General features: G+C 37.3%; 1 protein-coding gene across 10 annotated transcripts in view; it reads left to right on the top strand.

Annotated features, from left to right (window-relative positions):
- Positions 1-20,824, top strand: part of TBC1D1 (TBC1 domain family member 1) — a 102,536-nt gene that overhangs the window by 38,585 nt on the left and 43,127 nt on the right. For all 10 annotated transcript variants that reach the window (XM_068188883.1, XM_068188890.1, XM_068188880.1 and 7 more), the window contains 6 exons: positions 10,368-10,901; positions 14,045-14,134; positions 15,143-15,247; positions 15,870-16,002; positions 17,408-17,499; positions 19,110-19,220. In XM_068188883.1, the coding sequence (XP_068044984.1) occupies positions 10,368-10,901; positions 14,045-14,134; positions 15,143-15,247; positions 15,870-16,002; positions 17,408-17,499; positions 19,110-19,220 (1,065 nt within the window). The remainder of the gene's footprint in view (positions 1-10,367; positions 10,902-14,044; positions 14,135-15,142; positions 15,248-15,869; positions 16,003-17,407; positions 17,500-19,109; positions 19,221-20,824) is intronic.

Consider the following 20,824-nt stretch of genomic DNA (forward strand, 5'->3'; position numbering starts at 1 on the left):
AGTTCTGTTTAAATGGGTGATGGTTCTGGTGTTTTGAGACATCCCCATAATGTAGTCTGTCACACAAGAAGTGGAATGGGAGAATCCACTCTCAAACACATTCCTGGTTCAAAATAAAATAGTGAAGCAATCACACCAGATTATACTTGAGAGTCCAGTTAGAGAAGCTGGACAAACAGCATACACATGGCTTTGGCTGTGTGGACACACTGTGGCACAGTGGATGGCCCTGACAGAGGAAGTAGGGGCCCATTGGGGAATTTTTGTTTTATTGGGATGTTGACCTTTTGGCTAGTGCTTAGTACAAATATCAGGCCTGAAGAGGTTATCTGGAATTTCTGTGCCCTAGACTCCTGTCTGTTACTAACTGAAGAATTGTGAAGAGAGTGTAAAAATGTTAGTTGCCTTCCATTCTCAGGTCACTGTGTATGTAGGCACACATGTTGATGGTCACATTTTAAAACCAAACCAAACATTAGTCTGCAGTATCTGGAAGCTTCTTTCCAACTCAAAAAGTTGCTAGCTTTGGACATGTCAGTGTTTCTCTTTATACCTTTGCAGCACCATCACTGTAATCAAAAGCATGTTTTTTTTTCCAGGGAAAAGCTTTGATATGCAGCTACCAAACAGGATTTTCAGGTACAGATATTCTGTGAAATTGCAGGTTTGGGGAAAACAGGCTGCTTATGCATAGTTGCACAGGCACACTCCCTGCTACTGAAAATCGCAAAGCTGAGCTAAACTAAACAGCTCCTTTCTTTTTCAGTTTACCATTTTAGGGCATTTATGCATTTATTTCAAGGAGCTATGTAGCCAAATATCTTACTTTTACCAGATCTTAACAGTTGCCTCTGTATATTTACTGAACTATTGGTCTGCTGCTGTAGTACCAGTGAGGTGAGCTCACTGAAGCCGTTGTCATGGAAATTTGGATGGTTGGCACTAAATGTTTCATGCTGGTTTTGTTTCTGTGGAGCTTTTTATAGCTTCTAATCTCCTCAAATGCAAGACATGGAAAAGAAAATTTGTAGAAGTTCTTTGGAGTTCTAGTCACTTATGTACAAGGGGCCTATCTTTAAAACTGTTGTTACTTACCCAGAACCAGTAATATGTTTTGGCATTTCAGATTTAGGTATGTCCCACTGGAATATAACCTAGAGTTCATCACTCTGTGAAAGCAACATTTCTGCTTGACATACAGTCATTGAAGGCTGACCTTCTAGACTAAAGCATATTTTTTGTATGCAAACAGTTCATGCAGCTGATGTGGTTTTGTTTATGAAATGTGGAATCATACAAAAACTATTTATTGTAGCTTGTTGTAATTCCATCAGTTTTTTGTTTTTTTTCTCTTCAGTAGAGAAGGATGAAAACTGGTGAACTAACTGCTCTTTTGAGTGAAAGTCAGAGTAGTTTTCATGGGATGTTTAGTCATTACTTTCCCATCCTGCTCTCCTGGGAGTTGACCTGAGGCAGCTGAAATCTGTTACTATATGACAGAGCAGCAAATGTGCTCATCCACAAGCAAATCAGAATTTTATACCAATCAGGCAGAATGCTGGAAAAAGCTGATCATCTTCTTCACTCCAGTTCCCCTGGGGCCTTTGTAAGTTTAATGTTCAAGTAAAATTCTTCCAATTAAAAACATCATCTGTCCCTGTGCCTCCCACCAGCAGCCCTAGGAAGAAGGGCTGTGTGGCTGGCTGTTTCCTTTGGAAGTCTGTCAACTCTGTTGTCAGAGTAAGAGATCATGTTTTACTCTGCTGCAGATAAAACTTACACATCATATCAACCAAAAGCATCCTTTGTGAAAACATCAAAATAAATTTTGAGGGGAGGGAGATTTTGACACACATTTAGGTCAGCTGTCAAAAAGGTTATATCAGAAATAACCTTAGTTGTAGTGAGGATACACATGGAGTTTTTCTCCTTTCTTGCTTAGAGTTGGATATTGATAAAAAGGGCAGAAGAATTTCAGGCTTTTTTTAATTTGTAAAGAAATTATATTCACTTCTGTCTGTTTTGCTAATCCCTATTTTGCCAGTTGTACCAATTTTGACAACTGCCAGAAGCCCAAGAGCAAAGGAGACCAGGAGAGATCATGTATCCTATTGTACAAATTAAATTTAATCTGATTAATAATTTTAAAAAAGAAGTCACTTCCTAATTTCCTGTTTTAAGTCCTGATATTGCCTTTCAGTTATAAAAGACAAATTCTCCACCCTGCTTCAAAAAAAGTCAAAACAGAAAAGAACTCTTGTCGTGAAAGCATTGAAATGCCATTGCTGTCTTTTTCCATTTATAGCTATTTAAGAATAGACTTCCTTCTGTTTCCCACCCCATAGCCTCCAGGAAAGTCCCAAACCTATCTCAACCCCATGAAGGGAGGTGCTTGCAGTTCCATCTTACATCTCTCCCAAAAAAAAAAAAAAAAAAAAAGGATTTAATCTCTCTTGATGATGAATGAGCACAGATATTTCTAGGTATTGCTTTACAACAGGTATTGTGTCATTGTTCAGTACTCATCTTGTAAAATTTGAGCCAGGAACCCTGTAGGTATGACCAGCAACTGGACTAGAAATGCTGTTTTCATTTGTGAAATTGTGTGAAAAGAAACTTTTGAAACAAAATATGGAAAAAATACATCTGAAGATGTTAATAGCTTATTTGAAATATATTTTAATTTATTCCACAGTTGGTCCATTTAAATTTATGGTACTGAATGGAGGAGCTGATTAAGCTGTGCAAGATGAAAAGAAATGGTTTTTATTGTAAGGACAGAAAGGACTGGACAAATATGAATTAGTGAACACAATGTAATAAGCCCACCAGGTATATGGCAGAGTATACCTGTGTTCTTCCCAAAAGCACAATCTGTAGGAGTAGTCCCTTCAGAACCACTCAGGTGCTGTTGCATCTCGAGGTATTCTAAACACACATGGAGACTTTGCCAACTGCAGTTTGATTTTGGGTCATGCATTTTCATGGGGAAGGGTCAGAAAGTAAGAAGCAATCTAGGACATGCCAGTTTATTTATGGAGAGTAGCCAGCTTTTTTTTTTGTATTTTGGGCTTCAAATAAGGTATGTCTTAAAAGCATGTGTAAGAAACCCTTTGAGTGTATCAGCAACATGATGCATCTCTCCTGGGGAGAAAGCACCATCACAGAACAGTCAAACTTCATTAGAGTACCAAATACACTTAAGTTCTGTTTCTGAGCTTGCTTACAATACTCTATGAACAGATTCTGCAAATACTGGTTTGGGGTTGTTTTTTTTCCCAAAAGGAAAGAAAAGCTTTTTGTGCCTCTTTAAATTACATGGAGTGCTCTCAAACTCACGTGATTTTGCAAAAAGTGTACTCTTTTCTGTCTGGCTGAGGAATCATGAGGAATGTTCTCGAGCTGAGATTTGACTGTAATATTAAAAGGAATGCAGTACTGGTAAAGTGGCATACAGTACTCATTACATCAATCTGCAGTACTTTAACAATCTTCTGGAGCTAGCACTTGATGTGTGTGGAAAGTCTAGACCCCTTTACAGCTTTTCATGATAATGTGTAAACTGTAAAAAGTGTGTGTTGGTTACACTACACTTCAGCTTACTGTGCTTACTGTGTCAGTCATCTCAGATGATGCTAAATGGCATTCATCTACTCATCCAGGTCAAAAAGAACTAGATTTAAACAGAGAGCTCTCTTCTGCCCCACACAGAATATCCTTTGAATTTTAGTGCAGATTCATCAGCTTTTTAAATGTATCCCTGCAAAATTTGAGTCTTAGCCTTATCACCCTCACTTATCCCTTTCTCTATATAATGCCCATTCAGACCTTACTAAGGAAACCATGCCCACAAGTAAACGTGTATGACTGTTCTTCCTTTCATAGGCCCATGCTGATATTCAGCTGTTGAACTCTCCCTTATTAAGGCTGAAACAACACCTTTGTCTTGCCTTTGTAGGTTTCACAGCCCTTCCTAAGCAATACACCTGCACTGTGGTTAGTCCTGCTGCCTGTTACCCTGGCTACCCCTCCCAGCCCTCTGGTTGTGCTCCAACTTGTTCTCCTTTTCAAAGGACATTCATGAGTTCCCTGGATAAGTGAGACACCCAGTGCATCTTATGTGCTATAGAGAGAAATGTGCTAGAACACCGTGTGTGGCTGGTGAAGCTGCTAAGAGTGGCACAGTCTATAGCTGTTTTATGAGCAGTGCGGATACAGCAGCAAAATTTTGGTTCATTTGTGCTGAGAAGTGAAGTAATGGAGTAAAGGTGACTTGTCTCTCTGTGCACTTGCCAATCTGAAGTACTTAGGGAGCTGTTGGTAAGAATGTCTCTTTAGTTCTACCCCTGGTGCATTTGCTATGCACAGAAAAACTGACAGGAGCTTGCAAGGACAGTCATCAGCCAGGGACTGGAAGAGCTCTGAACCTTGTTGTTCCCTGAATTAAATCTGGGTTTGAAAGTGGTTTTGTGGGAGGACTAAAAATCAAATAAAATCTGTTTATTAAAAGTCAATAGGTAAAAAGGTTTTAAAACAAGAATTGAAGTTAATGACTGGAAAAAGTCGGGGAGGTGTAGGAGACTGTAGACTAGTCTCTAAACAAGATAACAGAAGAAGAAAAAGCCCTGTGAAGACACTTGAGATAAGACCTGAATATAAAAAGCCTTTCACTGAAATAGAAACGAACTGCAAAGTTTATAACTCTTTTTTTCCTTGAATTTCTGCTGATGTCAGAGAGTAAGAAAATTTTGTCTTGGTATTCCTATGTAGAACTTAGCTGTATGTGACCCCCAGCATCTCATCAAAGTTTGAAGTTGCATCTAACTTGGACGTTTGCCTTGCTTTTTGTGGGAGACTGCGCCATCAGAGGTCACTTCCAAATTAAGTAATTTTGTGACTTTGAAAGGAGAAATTCTGCAGTATTTCAATATAAAAGAAGAAGAGAATCTGTAAATGATATTAATCAAAATACTTTTGGTTTAAAAATGCCAATCTTTAAATTCTATGAGTGGAGAAAAGTGGTTGAGAAGTCAGTTGACCACTGCAGGTTAAGGAGTGGTAAGGACAGGAAATGCTGATCTGCATTGATTTCTGGACAGCTATTTTGCCACCAATGTGCTGAAAACAGACCAGCTGCTTTTTATTACATATCAAACTACTTAAATAAAAACTTTTATGCAGTCTTTTAAAAAATGTAAGTAAATACTATGCTGTTTTACCTTTTATCTGTGTTGTATATGTTTAAAAATATTTTAATTTCTTCATTCTACTACTTTTACAAATATTCCATGATTGTAAATAACTTACAGGTGACAAAAATATTGCTGTCATTGTCCTGATACAACTAGATAGTTCCTCCCATGATATAGCTTCTCCCATAAATAGCTGGGTACCCTATCTTTTCTGTAGCAATATTCTCTACTAAAATCAAGAAGGAAAGATACTAACAGCAAACAGCATTAGACTTCTTGGCATATTTTATTGAGCCTGCTCTACTGATCAGGAAAAAAGCAAGTAAAAGCACTTAAAAATAATTCGGATGTCCTCTCTTGCTTGAGTAAGCTAGCAAAATTCAATTCAAACATTTATTTGTTTCAAGAGTTTCATGAAAGATTTTCAAGGCTTTGTTCTAGCTAGGGTGGTGTGAGACCTTCTGTGGTTCAGCCTAAGAATCTGACCCTAATGTTTTTCAGTCTCCAGCAATTTCTGGAGTCTGTTGCATAAGGCCAGTTCCTGTCAGCAACAGGTCTGGCTTAGGTTAAACAAAACCCCCTATGTCCTTGAAATCGTTAAGCTGGTGCTTGAGCCTTATGCAGAGACTGGTAGGTATAAACAGGTAGGTTTGTACTGCAGGTATACACACTGCATAGCATCTAGAATAATAAATTATCCCACTTTTTTCTTTTTTCACCTAGTTGTCCTAGCTGATGTCTTAGCAGTTCTTTTTCTGTGGCACATTTTGCTTTTTTAGCTACTATGTATAAAAGAAACAAATCCTTTTTTTTTTTTTTTAGTCTGGTCTTACTTACCAAAAGTCAGCTGTTGAATTCAGCTGTTACTGGGCTCTTTTCATTAAAATAGTTTCTAACTCTTTCTTACATCTACTGATAGGATAAAGACCTTGACCTCTTACATGCTTGTATGTAAACTTGCTAGTTTCAAGGGGTAAAAATGCAACTGCAATTTATGTGAGGTGGAAGAGCTGTTCTTTGTTCTTCAGATGCAGCAATTCCATGCATACTTAAAAATTACTGCCTTTTGTCATTATTTGGTGCATGGCATAGAAGCTGTAGAAGCTATTTGTCTTGTAACTGAGTAACATGCACTAGGAAGTTCTAGGTGTTGGTTTGTATTTTGCTTGAATACCCACAAGCCAAGTCACAAGAATACTCAGCATTTCAGTTCCCTGCTTTGTCTCTGCAAAGTAAACATTCTCATTATAGCAGAAGTAATGTGGTCCGCTTTAAAAAAACCCACAAGTTCATTGTTATTTTTAATGGTTATAGATACGTGATCTTTTTCTGTGTCTAATTCAGACACTAAACACAAAACCTTTTCCCTAGTACATTTCATTTGTGTCTTCTGTTCGGCGGGCTTGTTTGGCCTGAAGTGATAAGAAGGTAATGCTCTGTGTTTGGTAAAGGTTCATTGTTGCTTACACTGATACATAGTTTCGTGGGCTTAGGGAAATAATTTTAGGTCAGCAGCAGTGGCTTTTCTGATTACAGAAATAATCTTTATCCATTAATTATATATTTATATTAAGAAACAAGTCAGAAAACACTTAAGACTAGAAGTATGCTAGAAAAGAGGACTTGCATGGCAGGAAAAAATCCTAACTCTGTGCAATAGTCATCCCCCACTGTGTTAGCAAGTTCAGATTAGTAGGCACAATTTCCAATAGGTATGTATAAAAGCAGCTGGTGTCTGTATCACCAAGGTGACATAGCGTGGCCCCTCAGGAGGTCATCTAGTTCAGCCCCCTGCTCAAAGCAGGGTCACCTAGAGCAGGCTGCTCAGCCCATGTCCAGTCAGAGTTTGCATATCCACAAGGTTGGAGACTCTGCAATCTTTCTGGGCAGCCTATGCTAGCTTGTGACCCCTTTGCAATCAAACAAAAAAGATATTTTTCTGATGTTCAGAAAGAGCGCACAACCTTTAAAAGACTTCAAGCAACATTAGCTTAATTCAGGAGCAACTTCATACTTGCTGCTTTTTGATACAAATTGAAGAGTCATAAAACCTGATTCTGTTCACATCCTAATTCATTTTTGGAGGTTTGCAAGAGATGTGGTTACTGATCACCCAGTGGCATGCTGCTTAATCTGGAAATGTTCCAGCTGTGGTTAATAAACATTTGCCAAGATAAAGCCTACATCTTTATCCTAATAACCTGAAATAATTATATGTATTTTTAACTATTGTTTACTTCATGTTTGTTTACTAAGCATCCAGGTCTGTTTACTTAAAGAGCCAGTGTCAGAGGATACAGAGGGCAGGTGGATTGTTCATTTTCCATACTTGCATAAAAAGTCTGGAGATAAAAAGAGCACAAATCTTGATCAGGCAAAGAGCAGTTCCAGGGAAATAAGTATTTTGGATTTTTTTTTTCATTCATCATGGATCTTGTCTTTACTAATGAAAATATATAAATGTTTAACATATATAAGCATCACAGAAAAGTGAGGTGATGATCTGCTGCTTCTGCTGCTGCTACATCAATTGCCTAATCATAAGTAATAAAATTTTATTAGCAGGCTGAAAATTTTTTTAGGTCTGTAAGTGAGAACAGAAGAGTCTGTGTTTTTTAGTTAGTATAGCACGGAAGCCAGCTGTTAGTTATCAATGACATGATTCAAGCCCTAGCATGTGTGAAAATAAATAAATAAATACTCCCCTTGATTTTTCATCAACATGCCTGCTTGGTCTTCTCAGACACAAAGTTTATTAACTACTGCAAAGTCCTTCTGTGTGATGTAGTGTCTTTCCCTAAGCACTGTCTGTATATAAAGTATAGCCAGTGTTGAATAGCTATTTTGTCAATGTCCACGGTGTTTGTTAACAAAAAACATTGAAGAAGTTAAATTCAGTAACTGCATATATCTGCTGGATCCCTAATGCCTTGTCAGGGCTTTAGCTCAGCTGTAACCCTTGCAGCACCTGCACTGCTGGAGACTGTCCTTATAGTCACTGATGTGTGTGTAGCTGGGAGAGCTTTAGTGTGCTTCAGATAGTGGTCCTCTTTTGAGAGCTGATGTTCCTGGCTATACCAAAGTAAGCAGAGTTCAGAGAATGCCTCAGTCCTTTGCTGCTGTCTCTGCAGCCTCAGCAAAAGTGGAGGTGGGATTGCTGGTCTCTGCATGTATCCTGGGCAGCTCAGTAGTAAAATTGCCTATGGCTGGTGAGTCCAGACGCTCCCAAAGAGTAAAACATGTTTATTAAAAATTGCTAAAGCAGTTGCACCTTCAAATGTGTGTAGAATGAAGTTTTATGTTTTACTATAATGCTGATATGTTATGCCACTCAGAATTGTTTCTTTGAAGGAGTGTTGAATAAATAAAACTGAGGAAGACCATAAGCTGACTGTAGAGCAAATGCTTATTGTTTGAGGTACTAAAGATATGTTATAACCCTTAATGTTGTTCTTGCGTATGATTAAGAAGTTCAGCACAAACCTGCCTGAGCCCAAGGCTTTCTGACTGGTTTGTGACATATCAGAGAATGGACTTAAAAATTCCTGACCCTGCTTTTCTTGCTCATTCTTCCCTATTGTCTTTGCTGAATGATTAGCTGATGACTTATGCCTTGTGCTGAAGGGTGAAGTAATGCTTCCTGAGTTCCTATTTTGTAATGTGTTACTTACTGTTTTAAATCCACTAGCTATATGTCTGTGAATATCTGTCTATCTATCTATCTAGCTATCTATCCATCCACCTACCTGCCTATCTATCCATATCTTTATCTTTGTTTCCTTGTCTAGAAAAGGAATCCTATTGAGGTCTTTATGAGCACCCAGAATATTCATTCAGTTTTCACGGTTCAAATTTTTTTCCCTCAAAGTCCTTTGCAGTTTCCTCAGTTAGTTTATGCACATTACTGCATTATGATTAAGTAATAGATAGCCATAAAAATGTCTGAAAAAAAACCAGAGGCCAGGTCTCCAAATTATTCTCTAGTTTTAGGGATGCCTTTTCTCATAGAGGAGGTGGTTGTTCTGGGCTGCCATTTCAGTCTGCTGCTCCCAGACTTCTTTCTGTACTATCTGCAACCAAATACTTGTAAGTAAAGCGAATTCCAGTTGATGCTTGACAGGGGACATTTGTTTTGTCAGGAAAGTAACACACTTTGCATGGATTTTTCTCAAAGTAACTTTGCTAAATGAAACTGGCGGAATTAGCAGTTGTAATCATAGATGGTGGCCTCACATTTTTCGTTACCACAGGAGCAGCACAGACTGCAGAAGAACCTTAATCTCCTAGGTCAGTCAAAGCAGTGTGATGTAACCATGCATTGGCCTCACAGCAGCTTAGCAGAGAGCATATGCATATCACTACCATCTCACCATATCAGCAACTGAGACCGTTTACTGCCACTCACAATGTGCCACATGGCAGTTTGGGCTCTAATTACAACATCTGTCACCTGTAGCAGACTGCTTTCTCATACAGATGCCGTGCAAGTCATACTGTATGTGAGGTAATATTATTTAAGAGTGTCGTCTAGGATAGTAGAATAAAAATAAACATCTAAAATAATGAATATAGTTATTTTAGAATACAGCATTTACATTAAAAAAAAAATCCCACCACACTGCCATAACAATGTAATATGCTATTATTTAGGGGAAAGCAAATTTGCGAGCAACTTATTAACCTACATGACATGAGTGTTTGAGTAAGAGAATGGAGTGAAAAATAACAGATTAAATAACTTTACCAATTAATTAGTCCATGTCTTGTATGCTTTTGTCTTTAGTACTTTTTTTTTTTGTACTTTTTTTTTTTGTCTTTAGTACTTCTGTCTTTCATTTTGAGTTGGAATTTGTCATGTTATAAAGGTTGCTTCAGTGGCAAAAGCTTTACTGAAGATGAAGAGCATTGCAAGAGACAAAGTTCTTTTGACAAAGTGTTGATAGTGGTGAACTGGCAAGGAGACAAATGAGAAAATCCTCTTCTCTGTGTTTAACTGCTATAATGTGTCTCTTGAATTAATGCATGATTAATGAAGATCACTTCAACTGGTCTTTTATTTTTGAAACTAAATCAAAGTATCCTTCCAAGAAAATCACAACAGGGAGCCTCTTAATTTTGCAATTTATTTGTCATAAAGTACCAGATGCTGATGTGTATTTTTTCCCCCTCTTGTAGGTGCCTGAGATTATAAGCTCTATTCGACAAGCTGGAAAAATTGCCCGTCAAGAAGAGTTTCAGAATAATCTCTCAGATGTTGAAGACCCTTTTGCCAAAAAGTTTGAGGTGCTCTTCTGTGGACGGGTAACAGTAGCACATAAAAATGCACCTCCAGCACTCATAGATGAATGCATTGAGAAGTTTAATCGTGCAAGTTGTACAAAAAATTCAGATTTCAACTCATCATCCCAACAACATGAAACTGCCAATAACTTAGGAGGTTTCTCTTTCAGCAGCAAATTGCGGAGTGTATTCCAGCCCTTGGTCAATGAACAGGAGGAAAAAAGGCCAATTAGGAAATCTTTTTCTCAACCTGGACTTCGTTCGTTCGCTTTTAAGAAGGATTTCCAAGAGGGAAGCCTTAGGAGTAACAGCTTTGTCAGGTCTTTTGAAGAAGATGCAATTTCACTGAACCTAAAAAGTCAACTCATCTATGGACACAGTGTTGTGCAGCCAACTGACATTGCAGAAAACCGGACTATGTTGTTTACGGTAAAGCATGATTTGCAGCTTCTGGTGGCGTTTTCACATCCTGGAGTTTGGAGTGGCAGACACCAAAGCAGATGTTCTGACAGATGGCAGTTACTTTTTTGATAACTTAATTGCAATTACCAGAGTTTAACTTAAACTTGCCTGTTTCTCTGGAGAGCATTACTTGTTAGTGCAAATTGGTTTGCATATTCTAAATCAGTTTATATTAAATAGTTTAAAACAGTACTTCCTGAAACCTTGGACTTCTAAAGCAAGCTTTTAGAAAGTTGCTGCAAGTTAGTAGATAGTTGTGCAGTTGCAGAATGGTATGTACACATACACTAGCTAGTAACAGCAGAAATGAATTTCCAGGGGAATGAATTTTCTGTAACTAGAGCAGAAGGAGCAAACCATGACTGAGAGCTAGTAGACTTTGTCCCATGATAAGCAGTGTAATTGATGAAGGTGCTCCTGCTGCCAACACGTTTGTGTAATGATGGAGTAGTAGTGTAATAGCTTCCTGTGCTACTCCACTTGTGCCTTCACTCCTGCCCTGCTTTGGTGTAGCTAGCAATGCCCTTGCCTTGACAGGTGAGCAGCAAAACTATTTTCTAAGAACCAAGAAGCAAGTAAGGAATGTGATATTTGCTCCTCTTACAATCCTCATGGTACATAAGCTAAGTAACGTATTTTACTTAGCTTGTGTCTTCTGAGCATGATGCAAACCTGGAGCTGATACTGCAAAGATTGACTCTCTTAAGGTCATCTTGGATTCATCAGCTGCTGCTGGAGCTGGGCATTCATAATGCCAGTAATGGAGTGGCGTGTGTGCAATTATAGCAGGTTTTTTAAAGCAGGGAAAGAGAATCCTTAAGGAGGATTGCCACTGTGTTATATCTGTAAAATGTAGCATGCAGAAAATGTTGTAGTCAGCTATACCTGAATTAAAGCTTCTGTTTGGTTGTGGCAGGCTGACATCAAACAGTGAGTGCAAGAAGGTGGAAAGATGTTTCTTCCCTAGTAAAAAGAAAGCCATGTTCACCTTTTTCCCCTGAGCATGTATTTCACATAGAAAATATAGGTACACTTTGTAATAATAATGCCTAATTTTAAATAAATCATGACTCCATTATTGATTCATGGCACATATTTTAGAAATAGATTATAGTTGGCCTGGATAGGTCCAGATCCTCTTACCCCAGTGAGTGCATTTTTATATTATTTTTATTGCATTTTTATATTAAATAGATGTAACAGTTCTCAAGGACATCTGCAGCTTCAGTCTGTATATAATGTCAGTCACCTGCTGGCAGCCACATTTCTGAATTGTGAGGCGTTGCTGAGCTAGCTTTGTGTCTTGGGTTGCTTTTTGCCTGGGAAAATATTGTTTAGTATGCACAGCTGTATTATTTTCCTATTCAACCAGTCTAAATTCAGCTGAATATAAGGAAGTGAAGTAACTCTAGTTTGTGCCTTCAATATCTACAGGCAGCAGCTGATGGCAGAGCTGAGTTTGTTTGATGGCAGAGCTGAGTTTGTTGGTTACCTGTTCCCTGTGTTCAGCAGATTCTGAGTTAGGGAATGCAGGCAGCATGCTTGGGTCTCATCAGTTTGTGTGTGGCTACATATGGAATGCTTACAAGTAACTTAGTATCCAGAGGAAAAAAAATTGTTGGTATATTCTCAGTTAGTTGCTTAGATTTTGCCCAGGACTGAAGCAATGGTTGGTTGATGCATGAGGTGTGAAAAATATTCAGATTAATTATCTGGCAGCTCTCCTCACTTGATTCAAACAGTCCTGATTTTCATATCTTCTTCCTGAAGAACTGCTTTCCTAGACAGTTTCTTAGGATTTGGAGGAGGGGGAGGGGGCATTTTTAGGTTTTTCTCCTGGCTGTATATTGAGGGTGAAGGGGAAGAGGTTCATTGGTTTGGGTTTTTTCCCCTTGTTCACTTGACTTCAAATGATCACTACTGCCCAAGGGCCAAATGCGGAAGAATTATGTGGGACTGAGCAATAAGAAGGAGCCTCTTGCTGCAGGGAGGGGAAGACAGCAGCAATCAGGAGTAGGTGTTGGAAGGAAGAGCCCCATGAACAGAGGCAAGATCAGCCCCAGGGACAATGCAAGGAAACCAGCAGGCATCTGGGGAAAACCATTGTGACTGATTGAAGTGAAAGAGGTGGAAGGGGAATGCACAGGACCATTTGTAGACATACACAGGTGGCACATCTGACTTGATCTATTCGCACACGAGATTCGTCCCTTCCCACTTTCTTAAGAAAGTACATTTATATTGGTGCTGTGATGTTTTTATGTGCATCTTTTGGGATTTGGCACTGATTGAAGCAGGTTTCTCCAAGTCATGCTCATGAGTGAATCCAAATTCCACCTGCCTTCCTAAAATCTGATATGAAACTTGTTTTTAGCAGTTTCTAACATGCTAGAAAATATGAGAAATTTAAATTTTTCTGTTACTATCTTACAAAGATGTTGCCAGAAGCTGAAAAAATGAAAACAATAGTTTCACCTTAAAAATGCCCTTTGCCCGTCAACACTTAGCGTAATCTTTTGCCTGTACAAATGGCCTACAGATTAAATTACATTAGAAAATATACTCTATACAAATACATAAATATATATGTATATATATACAATTTCATATATACTATATGAACTATACAAATTCATTTATATAGTTAAGTGCTTTAAATTAAAAGTTATGTGTGCCATAAATAAATAAAACTCAAAAAATTATTAGGTAGAATACAGGAAGAGGCACACTTGGATTTAAATTTTAAAGCAGTCTCATTAAGTAGTTTCTGTGACTGTGGTACATTCCAAAACTGCAGAAAATAAGAAAAGGGAGTGTGAGTGTATTTCTCTCAGTGCAAAGTAGGTTACTTGTGATAAAATATTGCTCTTATCTGTTTGAACATTATTTTCAGTCTTTTGTCTCATTAAACTTCAGTGCCATAATGTGCAAAGCTCTCAATGCCAAATCAGTGATGTTTCAGTATTCTTTCCGGTAGTAATATGCTAATTGATATAAATATACAGGTAGAAAAAAATTGAGATCTATATTCAGGAAGCATTTTTATAGTGGGACAAAAGGAAGCGTAATGTTACTTTTCAGCATCTTGCAATTTATTTTGTTCTTTTTAGATTGGCCAGTCTGAAGTTTACCTTATCAGTCCTGACACAAAAAAAGTTGCAATTGAGAAAAGCTTTAAAGAAATATCCTTTTGTTCTCAGGTAAGATTGTAATATATTCTTTTTCTCTTTTTCTATTGTTTAAATATTCTCTACTTGTGAATGCTCATGTAATCCTCTCTCCTTGCACTCCACATGGATTCTCTCAACAGCAGTTTCAGTGATTGCTATTGAAAGGCTGCTAATTAATCAGTAATTATATGAGACCATCATTTTTTTTTCATGCTTTGCATTGTGATTTCCGAGATAAAGACTCACTTCTGTGTGTAGTGGATGAATAATATTAGCTAGAAGGAACACACTGGTCAGGAGCACACTCTTGTTTGAGATTGCAGTGAGCATGATTCACGGTTGTGCAAATTGTGGGATCTCTGAGCCATAATTTTCAAGAAGAGAGAATGAAAGGATAAAAATTATATGTAAGAGTTATCTGAAAAATACTTTAAAAATATATTTTTTTAAAGAATATAAGTTGCGTGTGTTTAAACGAGGACAGTTCTCTGCCATGCAGAGGCAGTATATGTGATGCACTGTAGGCAGGCATGTGTCGGAGACTCCTCATTCACTATTAATCCCTGTTCCTTGTGCCACAGAGTTTGCTTCTCTCTCCTTCTGCCTGAGTTGTTTGGGGTTTTTTTTTTGTTTGTTTTGTAGGTTTTGTTTTCCATAAATTACTTTGTTTTTTAATTTGATTATACTAGCTTTCATCACTAAATATATGGCACATATTCTGAACATTTCAGAGTAAAATACATTTTTAATAGAATTTATTAATCTTTGGGTCTGCTATATGGGTCTTTTATACTTCATCCACTGAAAACAAAACAAAAAACAAAACAATGTCTGATTTAATTGAAATTCAAAAGTTTCATGAAGTATTACGTTCTATAACAGGACAGAATTTTAGTGGCCATATGTCTTTAATGTAGCTGTAACAGAGATAAGTGACCTATATGTAATGCTATTTTGTTCTTTTCTTCCTGAAAGAAATACAGGTACAAAACATTGAAAGTAGGTATGACTGTTTCACTGCTGTTGTTTCTTTGCTAGGGAATTAGACATGTGGATCACTTTGGGTTCATCTGCAGAGAGTCTTCAGAAAATGGAGGCTTCCACTTTGTTTGCTATGTGTTTCAGTGTACAGATGAAGCACTGGTAAGTGAAAGAGAATAATAGCCAAATAGAATGTTAGGCCCTAAAACTCTTCTATTGCTCTATGCTCTGTATTTTGCTGAATGTCCTCAAATCCTATTCCACTCAGAAATACAAGTAATTCAAAAATGTAGCTAATATAGTGGTCTGCAAGAGACCTTTTCATTTGTTTTGAGGGCAGAAGTTAAAATCCTCTTTTAAATCCACTAAATCTTCATTTCACAAACCAAGTTAGACCTTATGCCTTTTTCTGGGGGGAGAGTTTTCTCTCGGGGCACCTGTTCTGAAAATCAGGACTACACTCCTGTGCTCTCAGTAAGACCAGTGCATCACAACTGCAGTAAGCTTTTTGATCATAGACAAGAAAGGGGTTGGAGATAGAGGGTAGGATCTTTCATTAGACCATAGTAATAAAATTGGGTGGCCTGAAAGAGACATGAGTTTATGATCAGTTTTATTGCGCCTGTGTGTTTGTGCACAGAACCGACATATGCACAGCTTGTCTTTTTAATCATAAGCACATTCCCAAGCAAGGGGCAGTATCATTCTAAAAGACTGTTGGTTTTGTGTTAAGGAAAATAGTGAAAGAGTGAAATTCTCTTCTTTTGCATGCTGTTCTTTTCAGGTTGATGAAATCATGATGACATTGAAACAGGCTTTCACCGTGGCTGCTGTGCAGCAAACTTCCAAGGCACAGCCCCAGCTCTGTGAAGGGTGTCCTATGCAAAGTTTGCATAAACTCTGTGAAAAGATAGAAGGTGAGGTTTAAAGAATTTTCTGGTTGAATATTTTTTCTGTCAGTTTCATTGTGGGGGATAGTATGTAAAATCCTAAGGAAAATAATGCTTAAAAAGAGCTTGAGGTGGAAAGTTGAAAGCCAGTACTTTTATTTAGAGGACTGTAGTGTCAGGTTTTCTGTAAAGGAATAAGAATATTCTAACAAGAGTTAAGGTCCTTTATTGTGTTTTAGTTGAAAACTGTTTGCAAGTGTAAATATTTGTGAGTTGCAGCTTGTTTGGCTATTTTAGCCCTATAAATGCAGAAGACTGTAATAAGGAACCTCTGAAGGATAGGTGCTGCAATAGCTATGGCCTGCTGTCCTATTGAGTCCACTTAGAAACTGGCATTAGGCTATCACTAGGCAGGAACTGAGCAGTATGCTTTCAATATGTGTGTTTGTGGTGTTGATCTCTGCTCCTTCATGAAAATGCAGAAATTAGAATTGTAGTTGTCACCCAGGAGCAGACGTTCAAGTCATAAAAAGCCTCTTTACATTTCAGCAAATTTCACTGTTAGATTTTGTTCATTTAAATGATGTTTGGGGTGAATAAAGGGCAACAGCAGATTGTCAGATCACATGGCAGTGGCTTGTTGGAGTAAAACCTGCCTAGTGTTAATTTGATGAAACTGGAGAACTTCCAAAACTACTTTCACTCTATTTTGACTTTCAGCTAGCTGTGATTTTTGGGAAGTTTCTTAATGGCAGATGTTCCTTAATGCCTTCAATCATGCCATCTTGTTAATTGTATTGTCTGCTTCGGAAGGAGATATTCCATGATCAGAGGCCGAAGTGCACAATACTGTGGATGGTTTGCTGTTTTTCCACAGAAAATAGAGGAAAGGAATTTAATCCAGGATGAGAACAGAAAAAATAATCTGAATGAAAGGGTAGTCTGCTTTAGACTGTCAATAAATGTTTTCATCAAAAGGCAAAGACTTTCACTAACAAGCAATAAATTTACTCATTTTCAGAAGGCCCACAGCATAGAAATTGGAAAAAATGAAAGGGAATTCTGTTTATACCATAAGCAATATCCAAGCAGCACTGCACAAAACACCAACAAAACAGTTTGCTAAAATGCAGTAGGTTGTGGGTTTATTTTATCTTGTGTGATAATGGAATCTTCAGTTAAGAGTATAATCCTGGTCTGTGCTCAGTAAATCTCCTCATTGCAGAGTTCATGTCCCTTATTTTGAAGACATGAGTTTAGTAGTAGCTTTAAATTAACCTAGAGTTCTTTCTAATGCCCTCTTATGAAATCATGGAATGGGCCAGCTCAAATAATTGACAAGCTTTGGCTTAAATTGTGAGCATATTTATGTGATTGATTAATTCTGAAAAATTTGACCCTGTAATTTGTTCATTTTTGTTCCTCTTGGTAGGGTTGCACCCTTCTAAGACTAAACTGGAACTACAAAAGCATCTAACCACGCTAAATAATCAGGAACAGGCCTCTGTTTTTGAAGAGGTTCAGGTAAGCTTTGTCTCCTACAAGATTTTAAAGCAGTTGGTGTTTTTTGCTAATATCTGTGTAAAGCAAAGAAGTTATTTTCATTTTTTGTGAATCATTCATTATTTTTACTTAATAGACTGTTAGCCAGCTTGTGCTTTAATTCCAGTTGTTTTTCTAGAGCTGTTAAAAACTTACCTTTTGATGAAAATTTCTGTTTTACTCATTTTTCTTCTCCTTCTCATTTTCTTCTCCTTGCTTTCCATGGAGATGTTGCCTTCTCACTGAGTAAAACTGAACACATTTTTATGGGTGAAGGCAATAACTTGTACTGTGAGGGTATTCAAACTGTTACTTGGACCAAAACAAATTTCTGTCATATTCCCAGATGAGAAAATTTCTTGCCTAAAATTTATCCTAGGTTTTAATTCTTGTCAAACTAACTAAAGAAGTTAAATTTTTATATCTTCTTAATTAAATTTATTTTAGGACAGAGGAAGGCATAGCTGTATTTAAAACAGATGATGTGCATTGTCAGAAATGTCACTGGCATTGAAACAGTGGTGAAGATTAAGAAATGTCAGACTTTTTAAAAAATAACGTTTCCTTCCTCTTTGAGTCATTTCAGTCTCTTTGTGTGTTTCCACATGGTAGTTTATCACTCAGTACCAAATTTGGAAGTTACTCTGTGGAAGCAATTCCATGAACTGAGTGATTTCTTAGCGTAGGGCAGCTAGCAGCACTGTTGCCTTTTAGTGTTCTGCGCACAGTCTAAAGCTTCCAGTAGTCACAGGAAACTGTTAATTGCTTCTGGTGAGGGTCTGCAAACCATTAACTTGGCAAAACTAAGGGTAAAGTACAAATCTCCTGCTCATTTTTCTCAGCTAACTTTTTCGGTTGGACAGCCTGGAATGTTGCATTCTTGCAGATCCGTGTATTGTTACCATGATTTGCATTTTTAGGTAACTGTCTTCCCGTGGTACTTTTATTAATCTAATGTGCTACCTTGGCATTAATGCATACTGTATCCTCTGCATTATATCAATAGGCTTAAGGCAGCATATGTTTTTCAAAAGTTAAGTTTCTGGGATTAAATTCTTTAATAAATTGTTTTAAAATCTTCTCTTATAATAATTGAGATCAAAATAAAATGCAGCACAGATAAATAGGTTCATCTTGTTCACTAATTTTTAAAAAAACCTATGTCATTTCCCAAAAACTAAATGTCCAGTTTGAAGGATTTCTAGAAGTGTTGTGAATCCTATCTCTAGGACACTACTCCATGTGTGCTACAAACTCAGAACTACAGTGGTTCTGTTTTCTTTATATTGAAAGAAAATTGGCAAAATATTTTTAAAGCTTTTATTTGCTTGTGGCAGTTTGATATCTGTACAGATGTCCTCTGTCTTAGGTGCAAATTCTGTCGTGTATGAAGTGAGGTCAAGTGTTTTTGTGGCTGTATTGGTGCTTTGCCTGGGACACTGGCGTCCTCTGGTGGACTGGAGTAGTAGCATTAACAGATTAAACTTGTTCCTACCTTGATGATTTATTACAGTGACAAATGAAAAGCGCAAAGATTTGCAAACTGTTACACAAATGTATAATTACTGTGCTTGTTGTGTTTTCAATTACAGAAATTAAGACCACGAAATGAACAGAAAGAGAATGAGCTGGTTATCTCTCTTTTGAGAAACATGTATGAAGAAAAACAGAAGGACCATGTTCATGTTGGAGAAGCAAAACAGGTAAGTAATCACTCAATTTTAGTTAATGTAAGGAGAAGCCAGGAAAAAATTTTCCATTTGAATTTTATATCTTTCCAAAGGCAAATTTCCATCACTTACAATTTGAAATTTCAATGTGTAAGCAGTGGTGAATACTGGGTTTGCTTATGGTTCATAAACTATTGTCATGTGCCAAAACAGATATCTCCAATTTTGAGGTCCCTTATACAGTCTGATTTCAGGCCTAGGAGACAGAGGTGAAACAAGGCAGACTACTAAATCATTTATTTCTTCTCACTGCAATGAAAATTCAGTATATGTGAGAGAATTTATAGTGAATTTGTAATTGCTCTCTGCTGATCTGTGGCATTTGCCATTTTGCTGTCAGTGTAATGAAAACACTTTGGAATTGGTCACTGATAAAGCCTTTTACTCAGGACTGAAAGTTATTTCTTGTGTGCAAACAACCATTTGAAGTGGCCTTAAGATGAGGAGGATTGCTGCAAAAACAGCAGCAGAGACTCTTATCCATGTCCAAAGAGATGAGCTATCTTTTATTCTCTATCAGGTTCCATCAGTGCTCTTTTAACTGGCTATTTATACAGCACAGTTAACGTTTTTCCAAAGGAGTTAGTGATTTTGGATGCCTTGGTTTGTGAGTAGCTACCTTGAGACAAATCAAGGAGGTTAGTATTTAAAAAAGGATTCCATCCATTCTCTGGAAACTTTCAGTTCCAATTATTTAGATCCTTTTAAAAGTCTTGACTGTCCCTCTACTGTTGGCTGGTAATTCCACTGTGATGATTGCTGTCAGCCATTTGTGATATAAACTAGCAATTAGCAAATTAATATATGGAGAATAATTAGACCTGTGAAGAAATTAGGAAAGTAGCAGCAAATCTTCCTTTACTATATTTTCACTTTGTTAATCTCTTCTCCTTTTATAGCTTACTAGCTAATTATTGATTTCCCTGAGTAAACAGAAAGAAAAATGCACATTTCACTCTTTGATTTATTGTCTTGGGCATCTCACCTGAAATACGCTTTTAAGAAAAAAGCATTTCAGTTGTGGGATAAGAGGAAGAAACATTGCCTGAGGTCCTCTGTCATCATACCTGAAATATTTTTATTTGGTGTAATGCTAGTTGATGGTCAGTCACAAACTGCTTGGAAATAGGGATATACAAAATGAGATAAGATCTTAGTATATCTTCAATAATTTGAAAATTTATAAGGCTTGCTGCAATCTATTTGCTCATTTCCTGAAACCAAATTGGTTAATATGACACTTACAAAGATGACAGTGTTCTAAGGAAAGAACTGACTTCCCCATAGTCTATAATTTGTCTCAGCATAACATTTTATATTTAGTCTGATAATTTATTTCCAGGCCCGTGTAATAGCAGATACCTTTGAACACATACTGTTATTTGTCTCAGCAATCATTAACCCATGACACCCTGATGTCCCTGTTCCCTTCTGTTCTGCATATTCACTTCCATGCTTTTCATTGCCTTTAAAAAAAAATATTTAAATCAGGAGAAACAAAAGATAAATGTGATACTAGTACATGGATCTTGTTTAACAAAAACACTTAAAAATAAGTGTCTTTTCATAAGAATGCA

The sequence above is a fragment of the Anomalospiza imberbis genome, chromosome 4 (assembly GCF_031753505.1).
Source record: "Anomalospiza imberbis isolate Cuckoo-Finch-1a 21T00152 chromosome 4, ASM3175350v1, whole genome shotgun sequence".
NCBI lineage: Eukaryota > Metazoa > Chordata > Aves > Passeriformes > Viduidae > Anomalospiza > Anomalospiza imberbis.